General features: G+C 49.8%; 5 protein-coding genes across 5 annotated transcripts; all 5 read right to left on the reverse strand.

The window, feature by feature from the left end:
* Positions 1-2,129: 2,129 nt before the first annotated feature.
* AUEXF2481DRAFT_29130 (uncharacterized protein) lies at positions 2,130-3,810 on the reverse strand (the record flags this gene model as incomplete). Its single annotated transcript, XM_013488689.1, has 3 exons — positions 2,130-2,372; positions 2,435-3,777; positions 3,801-3,810. The coding sequence occupies 3 exons, from the start codon at positions 3,808-3,810 to the stop codon at positions 2,130-2,132; spliced, it is 1,596 nt and encodes a 531-aa protein (XP_013344143.1).
* Positions 3,811-4,251: 441 nt separating this feature from the next.
* On the reverse strand, positions 4,252-6,848 carry AUEXF2481DRAFT_39559 (uncharacterized protein). Its single transcript, XM_013488750.1, has one exon. It carries the CDS (start codon positions 6,597-6,599, stop codon positions 4,476-4,478), a length of 2,124 nt encoding a protein of 707 aa, XP_013344204.1. The 5' UTR covers positions 6,600-6,848; the 3' UTR covers positions 4,252-4,475.
* Positions 6,849-7,174: 326 nt separating this feature from the next.
* On the reverse strand, positions 7,175-8,803 carry AUEXF2481DRAFT_683554 (uncharacterized protein). Its single transcript, XM_013488891.1, has 3 exons — positions 8,348-8,803; positions 7,842-8,292; positions 7,175-7,774 (listed from the first exon to the last, which is right to left on the reverse strand). Exons 1-3 carry the CDS (start codon positions 8,687-8,689, stop codon positions 7,410-7,412), a joined length of 1,158 nt encoding a protein of 385 aa, XP_013344345.1. The 5' UTR covers positions 8,690-8,803; the 3' UTR covers positions 7,175-7,409.
* Positions 8,604-10,688, reverse strand: AUEXF2481DRAFT_683765 (uncharacterized protein). Its single transcript, XM_013488892.1, has one exon. It carries the CDS (start codon positions 10,478-10,480, stop codon positions 8,918-8,920), a length of 1,563 nt encoding a protein of 520 aa, XP_013344346.1. The 5' UTR covers positions 10,481-10,688; the 3' UTR covers positions 8,604-8,917.
* Positions 10,689-11,308: 620 nt separating this feature from the next.
* Positions 11,309-11,889, reverse strand: AUEXF2481DRAFT_683989 (uncharacterized protein). The gene is made up of 2 exons (XM_013488893.1): positions 11,368-11,889; positions 11,309-11,313 (listed from the first exon to the last, which is right to left on the reverse strand). The coding sequence occupies exon 1, from the start codon at positions 11,712-11,714 to the stop codon at positions 11,418-11,420; it is 297 nt and encodes a 98-aa protein (XP_013344347.1). The 5' UTR covers positions 11,715-11,889; the 3' UTR covers positions 11,309-11,313; positions 11,368-11,417.
* Positions 11,890-11,994: the final 105 nt, after the last annotated feature.

Below are 11,994 nucleotides of genomic sequence, written 5' to 3' on the forward strand. Positions count from 1 at the left end.
CGCGCTCCTGAATTTGCAGTGAAACGTTCGGTAAAGTTCCTTGCGTTGCATGCTGATCAGGGCGATATTCACCTTCATAGATCCTTCAAGTCTATGTGTCACCCAGCAATACAGGCGAGCATCTTGCTTGAACAGAACTGCCAGCACCTCCTTTTGTTCAAAGTTACTTGATCCCTCGCCATATCGTTAATGACTAGGTTGACTCTGTCGTTGTCACGCAATGGTGGATTCTACGCTCGAGGGGTCAATCAGGTTACTCTGGATCGTTCTGTAGCCATCATTTGAATGCCCATTCGACCCGACTATTGGCTCATGCTAAACACACTCTGTTGAGCATGGCATCTGTCAGATTTTGACGCCACCGGATGCCTTCTGTCTTCACGCCTTCAGGCAGTATTAATGTCTCCCGTTCAAGCTTCAAGCTTGAGAGCATTTAGACCATGTATTTTCGAGTCTGAGAATTGACGTTGATACTTCACGAAATTCAGTGTTTATCAGTTCCAAGTACTGAACATTAAGCACAGCATGGAGACCGGAGGACCAAGCTACTGCCTGATGTCTACGCGAGTCTTGAGGTGAAATAATATCGTCGCGACATCAGGCCAACATTGACTCTACAGACAAGGCGACCTATCGAAGCTTTCTCTGCAATCATGTTTATCAGAAGTTAGCTTCCTTGTTATCTCAAAGCGTAGTCACGGTCAAGGACCTTCTGAAGGAGGGCCTGAAACGAGCTTTCGGGAAGGCACGAGTCAGCGCGAGAATGTCGATAGCGCCAGTGCGCCATCCCAATCAATCGAGACATATTAACATCTAAAACCTGCTCGACGTCCCACAGATAGAAATATAATTGTGGCGCCGCTTCGTGCCGGCACTTTTTTCTTCGGACATCCATGACCGCTTATCAAACGCAGCCACGGCGAAAAATGCATCCGGTGATGAATAAAGGTCGCGATTGCCAAATCTGTCCAATCTAGCGACAGCACATGAACGGATCGCTGCAACTGATTGCCTGAACGCCGAGTGGCTGTAAAAACTCCGAGAGGCAAGCCTCAACCATCTCCTGCATCTATCGCGAAACACAGAATATCGCATCTCTATCCACAAGAGATATAAAACTTAGCCGCTCTCGCCCGCATGACAATTTCGCCACAAGAACAATCAATACAACTCCTGATAGAATCGCAAAACTCTTCGCGAACCTCCTTCATACTAGAATGCACTCTGCGATGCCTACAAATGGAGTAGAGACATCTCCATCAGAGCGGTCCTCATGTAATAAGACAGCTCGCGTCTGCGCACTGTAGACTTTAAGAACTCCAAGCGATGCTAGACTCTTTGATCGTTGTCCAGGATGGCATATCATGCCAGACAGTCCAAGTGAGTACTTCAATTACTCGAGTAAGACCACCCTTGGGAACAACACAGAGGCCATAGATTGTCTCAACGACTCAGTGGACATCATGCATTGTTTCAACACACATGTCGAATGCCATCATACAACTCAAAGATAGCTCGAGCAAGGTGACTATGCAACATGCTGATCTCCTACTAAGACATCTTTGACAGAATCACCGAATCGATTTGCTATGTTGACCACAGCTCAACAGCTGTGCCGTCAGATGCAGCACGTACGAGCTATTCTCATGCGCAATATCAACTTCTCCTGTTCAACGACAGGACGTCTATGACTTAACATCGTCATGCGGTGAGCTCCTTAGATAGTGGGTGCATCTCAACCATATTTCCAGCGGTCGACCGACCTGAAGCGTACACGGCAGTTTCTCTCGCTCATACACTTCACGTACGGATGTCTTGTTTTCTGCTATGCCCGGTTGTCCCTTCCATCTTTTTGTCAATTTTTGAGTCGCGATGCTTTCTCTCCCTAATCATTATGTTGCGAGTACCGCCACAATCGCAGATGATCTCATGCAGTACGAGTTGATCAAATCAAGCATCCCCAACGGGAGTCGTTACATTTTCGGCTCTCTTCATAAAAGCCCTCGACTTCAGAATTGATTGTACATTCTGACAGCACACTTTTCACCCTCGGAAGGAGCCATTCTGTGTATAGCGATACACCTTATCGCTCATTCCAGGATTGACCTGATACACATGCCTCAATACTATCATGTCGCACCGTCAAGATGTCTCCATTGTTCTTCTAGCATCTTGACAGTATTCGACGTCCGCCATCCAGTGACATCCTCCGACCAGGTCAAGAATCGTATTGCTGCTTCTCGTTGACAGCGATGTTTGAGACAGTACCCACACATGTATAGTAGATGATGTGTTTCGAAAGTGGCGTTTTCGAGTTCGCCGTTGGAAGCTGATAAGCCTATTGCTTGTGAGAGGTGGTGCACGACGCTTTTCTGTCGTGTTGTTTTCAGTGGTTGATACTATGATATGTCTCTGGCGGTGTTCATTAGCATACCTCTGCTTCTTGCCTTATCTTTGTCGCATCGAAACCTGATAGCATGCTGCTCACAGGTTTATTCATCTTGATTAGTACTTTGGCTACGTGGTAATATGCTAGGCCAGCCACTAGTACCGAAGGTGAGCAAAACCATCCTTTGGACCAGCAATTGATAGTCCACTTACTAGGTGCAGAGGATACCACGCAGATGGTAGGAAAAGCGCGGTTTTGACTGAAATCCGAGTCCTCGTGAAATATGGGTTGAAAGGTGTCCGGTTTCGCATCCCACCATGTATCAACCTCTGTTTCTAACGTCGTCCATGCTGCGGTATCCGTGGAGTGAGCGGATGAGTATAGTAGTTGTAGTATCTTGGCGACCACCAGTACCACGATATTGGAGTATGCACCATCGTCTTCGAGGTCGAATGTAGCTTGATCATAAGTAGAGAGGCCAACACTTAGAGGCTGCTTGTGAACAAGCGCAACATAGATGTCTTGCCGTAAGATCCACCATGAAGCCGTCTCACCCAATCCACCAGACAGAGAGAACCTTGACACAGCATTCAGTAGTCTGCTGGTACCTAGTATATGCGTCCTGTGGTCATCATCATTGCCCAGCTCTTCATAGTGCCGCAATATCGCCGCAGTGATAAGATGAGTCTCATCATAGCTTTCTTCAGGAGCAGAAAGGGCCTCGATGAAAAGCTCGAGAGCTTTACCATGGTAATAGCTTGCTTCTAGCTCATTGCTTTTCGTCAATATCGCTTGATGTCTTGCAGACAATCCTAGAACAGCATAACGCATCATCGGTATATGGAGACAGAGTCGTGGTATTAGCCTTTTGCAGTGTTGTCTTGAGTCGAAGATGTCCGCCCACGGTGCTAACAGATTCGTGTATTTGTGTAGTAAAAAAGCCTCTCTCTTAGACGTGAGATGTGTGCGTGGAGTTTGATTGATCGCAAGGTCTGATGGCGATAGTAAATTGTTCCTCTGCGAGTCGCTCACGCCAATATTGAAGGGGTTGATTGCTGTTGTTGCGATACTTTTCTCTCTCCTGGGCTTCCAGAGAAATGTCGAAGGCGACTTTGGCGTATCTAGTGCTGGGGCTTCGTTCAGGACTGATACCGGGTGCAGAATGTTTACATGATTTGATTCGAGATCCAATCCGTCTTCATACGAGTCCTGTCCGATGGTGACAACAGGTTCCGAGAATTGGATCGGTATGTCTTCATCAAGGTCTTCCTGTATATCAGACAGAGTGTCTCTGCCAGCTGTTTCATCGACTGGTATTGATAAGTCCTCGATGTGCTCCGTAGTGTCCCACTCAGTCCCATTGACGACATCCTCAATGATAAACCTGCCTATAACATCTCAGCTCAAACACCCAAAGACATTGGTGTCCCTCAGAAGCACTAACAAGGCACATTCGTATCCACCCAAACCTGATCATCCTCAAACGTCAACTCCACCCTGACACCCGGCCCTTTACTCGCAGCATCAACATGCTTAACCTCCTTAAACCGTATCCTCGGCTCAAAATCGCAGACGTGTCCAGAATCAATACATCGAGAACAGGACGACGCGCCATCTTCCAGAATACATCTGGCGTGTTTTTTCCGGCAGCTTTTGCAACCTCGCCCCGGTCGCATTGCTGGAGTATGTTGAGTTTTGGGAGAGTTGGACGGAATAAGAGATATTCTCCGGGGTGTGTAGCGGGTGGGGGGGATGGTGGGGGGAAAAGACGTTGCGAGGTATGGCCAAGAACGACCCCGCTGTGGTCAGCGAATGGTTTGGAGAGGGAAGGCTCGGATGATAAATCACTATATTTGTAAATTCTACTGTCATCAAACCTTTCTCCTTGAGAGATTACCACCAGCATAGTAGCTATGTCAAGGCACAGTGGATTTTAGGAAAGAACGAGATGCATCGAAATCCATTATGACACCTACACTCCGTGGAGGTCCTTCCCAGCGATGAATGACTCTGCCTTCCTAGAGTTGTAGACCAACCGCAGCATGAGATACTAGAATAACTCAAGAACCACCACGTATACCGGGCTCTATCCCCAAACATCCTGCTGCCACCTCTTGAACCTCTTCTGCTTATCCGCAAACTCCTTGAGCTGCTCATCGCTCCACCCCTGCCTCTGACACAACTCCCTCCCAAGCTCATTCGAAACATCTCTCGCCATAGACGCCGAACCACAAATGTAGAAATTTGCATTACCATCAGTGAGAAGTCTGCACACCTCATCTGCATGTTCAACAACACGATGTTGTACATATGTCTTTTCACCACTGTCAGGACGAGAAAATGCAGTGACGAGGGTGAGCAAATCGCCAAATTGTGCTTTTAGCTCAGCGAGCTCTTCACGGTATAGGTAGTCTTGATTTTCGTTGCGGCAACCGAAGAGGAGAATCGTGGGACCGACTTCGCGGCCGATGGATTGCATACGTGCTCGCTCCTGTAGGAAGGCGCGGAAGGGAGCGATGCCGGTACCAGCGGCGATCATGATGATGGGATGTGATGCTAGAGCAGGAAGCTTGAACGTCGATTTGCGCACATGAGCGTGTAGCCGTCCGCCAGAGAGCGACTCTTGGGGTCCTTCTAGAGGGTACGTGAGACCGTGAGGGTGGGGTTTGCCTTTATCTTCCAGCGACTCCTTGAGAGCGAGCATGTAATTAGTGGACAGACCGGGAATGCGCTCATTAGTGCCAGGAAAGACAGTATCGGAGACAACTGCGGTCAAGGCTGCTGATCTTGGTTGCACGACTGATGACGAGGAGATGGAGTAGTATCTGGGCTGCATGACGGGCAGAATCTCGACAATGAACGACAGAGGAACATCTTTCCAAGCACCTTCGTCACCGGCTGCGCGCTCGAGAAGTCTTCCGAGATTAATGTAATTTGAGCGCAGGAAGTCGGCATATGCTTCCTTGCCGCTCAATCTTGTGAGAAGGTCCTTGGCAGTCGAAGTTGGTGCGAATTGGACAAGCGAAGCGATCGTCTCTCTAGAGACCGGAGCGCATGTCTCGAGATAATGGCTAAGTAGCGCATCAAGGGTCGTAGGAGTCGGCACCTTGACTTTGACATCTTCCTCTAGCGAAAGGATAGTGATTGGTATCTGTCTCCTGCTAATCAAACCAAGTACGCGAAGCAGTCGGCTGACCTCAGCATCAGGATTGATAGGCCAGACTCCAAGATGATCTCCTGTCTTGTACTTTAGCTCAGGATGTTCGCTGAAGTCGACCTTCATGTGTATACAATTGCGATGCTCTGAGACCTGGAAGAGCTCTCTTGCACCCTTGACTGGAAGGGAGTATACAGCAGACATGCTGGTATTGGTCTTCCTGTCCGAGGTCTTGTCTGCTGGTACACCATGATTGAGATCAATTGGCTCGAGCGACTCGTCTTCGAATACCTTGAGAGAAGGTTCGTAGATAGGATCTCGCTCGGTGTAGCCAAGTTGTGTCCTGAATACTCCGAAGACCTGTTCTTTCCACTCTAGGTAGTGCTCTTCAGTCTCGCCTTGCGCATCATCCGCCATGCCAGTGGCTAACAGTGGTTCTGCGCCAAGAGCATCAAGGCGGTTCACTACAATCTTGATGACCTCGTTGTAGTGCTTGTAATTCGAGTTTCCAAGACCAAACGCCATGTATCTCAGCTCCGCTAGTGATCTGTCCGAAGTACTTTGGAGCCATGAGTAGAGATCCTGGTATGAATCTGGTGGATCACCTTCACCAAAGGTAGAGGCGCAGAAGATGGCGAGCTTGGTCCTAGGGATCTGAGCGATGGTCGAGGACTCGTAGTCAGAGGCATCGACGGACAAGACCTTGAGACCAAAGCGTTGCTGACACTCTTTCGCAAGACGATTCGACATACGCTCTGCGGTGCCGCTCTGTGAACCCCAGAAGATGACCATGTCGGCCCCAGTCTCTTCGATCTTCTCGGCAATGTTCCGGGTCTGCTGAGCACCAGCTCTTGCACCCATCAACTCTTGAGGTCTCTCGAACCATTTGTAGTGGTAAGGATCTGGCTTGTCCCATAATGTTCCCTTGAACATATATGCAGCACTGGCAGCTCCTACCAGAGCCATCGCGGCTATGTCTTCGAAGCCGGCGTTCTTCGATAGATGTGTAAAGACATTATTAAGTACCGGCGTACTGGCAAAAGCGGTCGTCATACTGGCGTGCTCCGCTGGACAGGTGAAAGGAAGAATGAAAGGGTACGAACGGTAGGATAGTGGTGGGCTTCGAAAGAATGGCCGTTCGCAAGATCAAGACCTACATTCTCTTATGTATGTTACTCGTTGCAACATCATCGGATCACATTTCCACATCCTACTGCCTACCAAGATAGTAGCTCCGCGGGCTCACTCGCCGAGTCAAGGTGGAAGTCACATCGTGTCTGCGTTTCAAGTCCCTTGACTTTCCAGCCGGACAAAACTTCGTGCACTTGCCTGCGGGGTACGGTTGTCTGGGGCTCCGCTTTCCGGAGTAAATTACTGCTTCTGTATCCTGGCATCAACAACGGCGCAGCCCAAAGTCAAATCTGCCAATGTGCCGTCTTTGCTTGTCGCTTGTGCTTTTGGTTGTTCTAGAAGTTGCCTGCGACATTGCTCCTGGGGGACTGGCTCATTCCCGTCGCCGAATGCCGCGTTAGTACCGGGATCAGATTAAGAATTGCGAGATGGCTGTCAAAGCCAGAAGCAAGACGCGAACAAGAGCGAGTGAGAGACAAGACGCGATGACTGATCGTGACGATGCTTCAGTCCTTCAACACAGTATAGGTTCAATATGAGAGGTTTGGTGTTGATTAGAAGATGCGTCGTTGTGCAACTTGTTTTTCTGCAGAAAGTGGATACAAGAGAATGGAATCAGACTAGTGTACAGGCTCGCGTTACTGGGATATAGAGCACGGCAGTATGAGTTGTGGAATGGAGAAAGAAGGACGATATTCATATCCTCGTCGTAGGCGTCAGGTCATAGACCATCTACCTTCTGGGGCCACCACCTCTGGTGTTAAGGTTACTTCTGGCAGTGGTAGCGATCTTGTGGATACCGGTGCGCTTCTCCCAAGCAGAACTGCGGCCCTCGATGATGGCAACAATCTCTTCGGCAACACGGAGAGCGAACATGTCGCGACCGCTACCACGCGACTTGCGCTTGGAAGCAGCGTCCAGAATCCATTCAAAAGCAGTACGACGACGTTGACGGAGACCCAATGGGACAGGAATTTGCAAAGCGACACCACCACCGGCAGCACCACGTTGCGAGCGAATGCGCAGGAGAGGGGCGATGCTGTCGACAGCAAGTGTGAGGTAAAGGACAGGGTTCAAAGGAAGGTGGGATGGTGGGGCTGTGGCAAGGCGTATGTTATTAGCTCGGACTCCATGAGTGTAGAACGGATTGAAGGGTGGACTTACGAGCACCGGGCAGCAGAGGTCTACTAGGATTGTAGTTTGGAGGAGACTGGGTGCGCAGATGTGTCAGGATGGTAGACATGTTGCGCTGAGCGACACTAAGCTTGCCATGCTGCATCATCAAGTTTGTGAACTGTCGCACGACAGGGTCGTAGCGGTAGTCTTTGTGGGCATTGCTAGGCAACGGCAGAGTGGGGAGACCAAACTTGTGACCAGTAGGTGTAGCCGTGACAGGAGTTGCCGGCACAGCAAGTTCGGGCGTACCAAAGTTTGTGTTTGCGATCAGGGAATCGTCAAATGTGTCGTCCTTGAACTCGTTCAGCTCCTGGTTACGGCGTGCGAAGGTCGAGAATGAGCGGGTTCCCGAAGGCTTGGGGTGGGCAGTGCCAGCCTTGATGCTGTCCTTGAGCACTTGGGGTGCGTGTTTCTGTGCTTCCTTGTCTTCCTCGAGGAGCTGCGCATCGTCAGTTCCGCCGCTTCTCCTTGTCCCAGCTCTGCCATTGACGTACCTCCTGCACTGGTGTACCCTGCTCCAAATCCGGGCCCTTTTCACCCTGGATCTTTGCAATTTTTGCTGCTTCCTCACTGATGTGCTCTTGCTGGTTCATGTTGGGTCCAGCGCCTCCGCTTTGCTTGGGATCGGTCGCGTAGCCGCGGCGCCATGATGCTGCGATTGGGCTCTGGATCGTTGCGAATGCCCGTGGGCGGAAGGCGAGCGCCCTTGATGTTGCGAAAAGGCTCATTGTGTCGTTTGTGTCTGGTCTACTGTCGCTGGCGATTCTTTCTGACGATGACTTCAGTTTCACTTGCATAACGCCGGCTTCACGTGATCTGTGGCTTGTGCACTGCATAATTTGCGCTGCGGCTGCCGATGTCGCCCTGCCATTCTTGTTCTAATTGTCACACCTACGTGCATCTGATCTCATCAAAGCCTGAGCCCAAGAGAGGAAGCGGATGTGAAGTGGCGTTGTGGATAACATTGATAATTGCAAACGCTGCATCGTTCTCAAGCCTGCATCAATGTTGGGAATTTGGAGAGTATCTAATCATTAAACTAATGAGATAGCGTATTGAACACCTCAAGCCATGACCGCAGGCTTCTCAGAGACCACATCTCTCATCCTCCTTCTGATCCTCGCCGGCAACTCCGAAAGATGTAGGTTATTCCACTCATGTCTCTCTGGCTCAAACGCCGGGTCCGCAAGCTCGAAATCATATCTATGCAACATACTCGCCAACACAACAGTCTGCTCCAAATAACTGATGTTGCGACCAATGCACCCTCTAGCACCCGCCGAAAAGGCCACAAAGTAAGGTCCCAGCTCCTTGCCAGCTTCACCCAGCCAGCGCTCGGGCGTGTACTTCTCGGGGTCGGGGAAGATCTTGGGGTCGCGGTGAGCGACAAAGGCTGAGATCGAAACGGTGGTGTCGCCGGGGACGAACTCGCCGCAGACGACACTTCCCTCTGGTGGTGTTGCGCGGGTGAGACCATGCGAGGTAGGCGGGAAGATACGTAGAGATTCATCGAGACAGGCGCGAAGGTATGGTAGGTACTTGACCTTCTCGTATGGGGCAATGACTTCCTCCTCATCAAGAACATCATCAATCTCATCGCGAAGCTTTTGCATACAGTCAGGGTGCTTGAGAAGCCAGTACATGACGTTAGTCATGGCGATTGCGGTCGTTGTGGATCCGGCGTTCATCATGATGGATACTTCGGCAGCGATCTCGCCAAACTCGAGGTTGTTTGCTACGCCATTTTTGTCGTGCATCATGGCTTCGAAGAAGTCGTCGAGCTTTTCGCCTGCCTGGTATCGCTTCAGGCGTTCTGTGGTGAGATTCAGGACGATACCATCCCAGCCTTCGTTGAGCTTCCAGAGGTGATTGTAGTGTGGGAGCCACTTGCTGAGTTTGACCAGTTGCTTGTAGTAGTCGTAGCAGTAGCCGATGACAGAGTTTGCTTGGGAGTTGGCATACAGACACTCGCGGTAATTTGACTCGAAGCTGGATCCGTCCCAACGAAGAGACTTTGTACGATCACTACCCTGGTCCAAGAAGCCGAGACGGTGACTGATGCCGATATCAGCGATGGCGTCGAGTGTGAAGTAGTTGAGCCAGGGTTTGTAGTCGACAATCTCGTCGTGACCATAATCACTGCATCGCTTGTCCATTTGATTGATGAGACGAATGGTCTTGTCGGCGACTTTAAACTCCCACTCCTCGAGATTCTTCAATGCGTAGGCTGAAGAAAGCACCTTGCGCTTACGCTGATGCTCCTTCTTGTCGACAACATCAGCCAGATGGTAGTGAGTGCCAGCCGTGACAACATATTGCTCATCCTTGGTGCATTTGGTGTTGTGTCCGTAGATGTCCTTGATGGCTCTAGTGTCGCCGTACGATAGAGAATTAGGTCCGGTTCTGATGACCGGCATGCCAGAAGAATGTAGCTCGAACAGCTTTTTTGATCGGAAGCCTTTCTCCGAGAGAAGCATATACGGTACGTTCGAAATACCAGAAAGCAAATGCATATTAGGATATCTTCTCAGACCCTTAGGGTCCTTGAAGTAGTCGAAAGTCCATTTCGTGACGATGAAGAAGAGGCCTGCGAAGATTGCAGATACGCCAAAGAGAAGTCCGTACATTTTGAGTTGTGGATGTCAAAGACAACGAGGATTGTTTGGGTACTTCTGAGAGGACGGAAGCGAAGAGTCTTTCTATATACTTAACTCTCTTACATCTCAAAGCTGCAAGAACTGAATAGAGCATGCTTCCTCCCATCGTAGTAACTTTGAGCGGGCGACTGAACAGGCTCAACCTTTGCCGACTCCTGACACAGTTAGCCTGTCTTCTGCCCCACCATTTTTATCTTCACCATGGGGATCATAATGGCGGGGGGTGGTGTCTGCAACCCCAGATTAACTCATTGGTGGTGAACGAGGCGTTTGGACGTTGGCGTGCCGAGAGTTGCTCCTTTACCTGTACAAGGCAATTGCGTCCGATAGCTCTTTCCACAACGCAGGCAGATCTTTCCGGCCACTATCATTGCGCTTTCGGACTTCATGTTGCCTTTTTTGTTCGGTTGTCGTGGAACGTCCGATCAAATCTTCACAATTACGTCGCTCGAGGGGGCGGAAATTGTCTCCTTTCTAGTGCCAAGCCACAATGGTTTGCCTGAGGGCGGTGAGCACAAGGTACACTGTAGTACTCTCGACCAGGCTTGGAAGCTACTCATGTCCAGGCAGCTCCCCAAAGGATGTCGGAATTGCCCTGCTTCGCGTTGTACGAGAAGTCACCGGCGAAGCTCGATCGGAGTCGAGAGAATGTATGTAGGAAGTTTCGGCTGCATCTCGGGTGATTACCCATGGCAGAGCACTCGAGTACACTCCATGTCTCCTACTTCCAACAGAACCACTTGATACAGAAGAGAATACCCGGTCTTTGGTCTAAAATCGAGTCATCATACTTTCCGAGGTCCCTGTGCATAAAGTCATTATGCAAACAATTGAATAACCAATCAGCTCAGCCTCACCTTATGGTCTCGAATATATAAGCCCAACCCTATTCATTGTGAGTCTATTGTTATCTTGTGTCTTGTCTCACATTAACATGATGATGCGTCAATGAGCATAGGTTGTTCGCGATGCAGAAAGCAGATCGATTGTGAAAGCAAAACAAGAAACAAACGATGTGAACAAAGTGCTGGGTATAGCAAAACTCTCCCTCCATACTCCTGTGATCCCTAGAAGACTCCGCTTGGACAAAAGCAAGATTCGCTTCCTCGCATCCAATAGGAACCTTACGACCAAAAAAAAAAAGCCAGAACCCGCGGGTGCATAATAAGGATTTGAGGCGGGAGAGAATAGACAAGCCGGACATTCGAGTCTAGGCTGAAGGTGGTCGCTTTAGTCTACACGGCAGAGATCTTGCGCGCTATATGGGCATTCTTGAGCCCAGCTTCTGCACATTTGCATCTCGTTGAGCTGAGAAATGTCTATCTTCAAAGTATCAAAGCGACGCGACTTCGGCAGGATACGAGGTCACGAAGAACAAGGCCTTATTGGCTGTTGGAGACCGGTACTCTCGAAGCAAAAGCACATCCTCTAGCTTTCACATCTTTTTGTATGAGGTCCGTACTCTTGCGTTGGGGACAAACAAA

The sequence above is a fragment of the Aureobasidium subglaciale genome, assembly GCF_000721755.1.
Source record: "Aureobasidium subglaciale EXF-2481 unplaced genomic scaffold scaffold_9, whole genome shotgun sequence".
Taxonomy (NCBI): Eukaryota; Fungi; Ascomycota; class Dothideomycetes; order Dothideales; family Saccotheciaceae; genus Aureobasidium; species Aureobasidium subglaciale.

What these genes read in the sequence shown, in the direction of transcription:
- AUEXF2481DRAFT_683765 (XM_013488892.1), bottom strand. Translation starts at nt 10,480, where the DNA reads ATGTACGGACTTCTCTTTGGCGTATCTGCAATCTTCGCAGGCCTCTTC.
- AUEXF2481DRAFT_683989 (XM_013488893.1), bottom strand. Translation starts at nt 11,714, where the DNA reads ATGTCCGGCTTGTCTATTCTCTCCCGCCTCAAATCCTTATTATGCACC.
- AUEXF2481DRAFT_39559 (XM_013488750.1), bottom strand. Translation starts at nt 6,599, where the DNA reads ATGACGACCGCTTTTGCCAGTACGCCGGTACTTAATAATGTCTTTACA.
- AUEXF2481DRAFT_683554 (XM_013488891.1), bottom strand. Translation starts at nt 8,689, where the DNA reads ATGCAGTGCACAAGCCACAGATCACGTGAAGCCGGCGTTATGCAAGTG. An exon ending in AGGGTACACCAGTGCAGGAG is followed by an intron (nt 8,293 to 8,347) that starts GTACGTCAATGG and finishes GACGATGCGCAG; the next exon opens with CTCCTCGAGGAAGACAAGGA. An exon ending in ACCTCTGCTGCCCGGTGCTC is followed by an intron (nt 7,775 to 7,841) that starts GTAAGTCCACCC and finishes GCCTTGCCACAG; the next exon opens with CCCCACCATCCCACCTTCCT.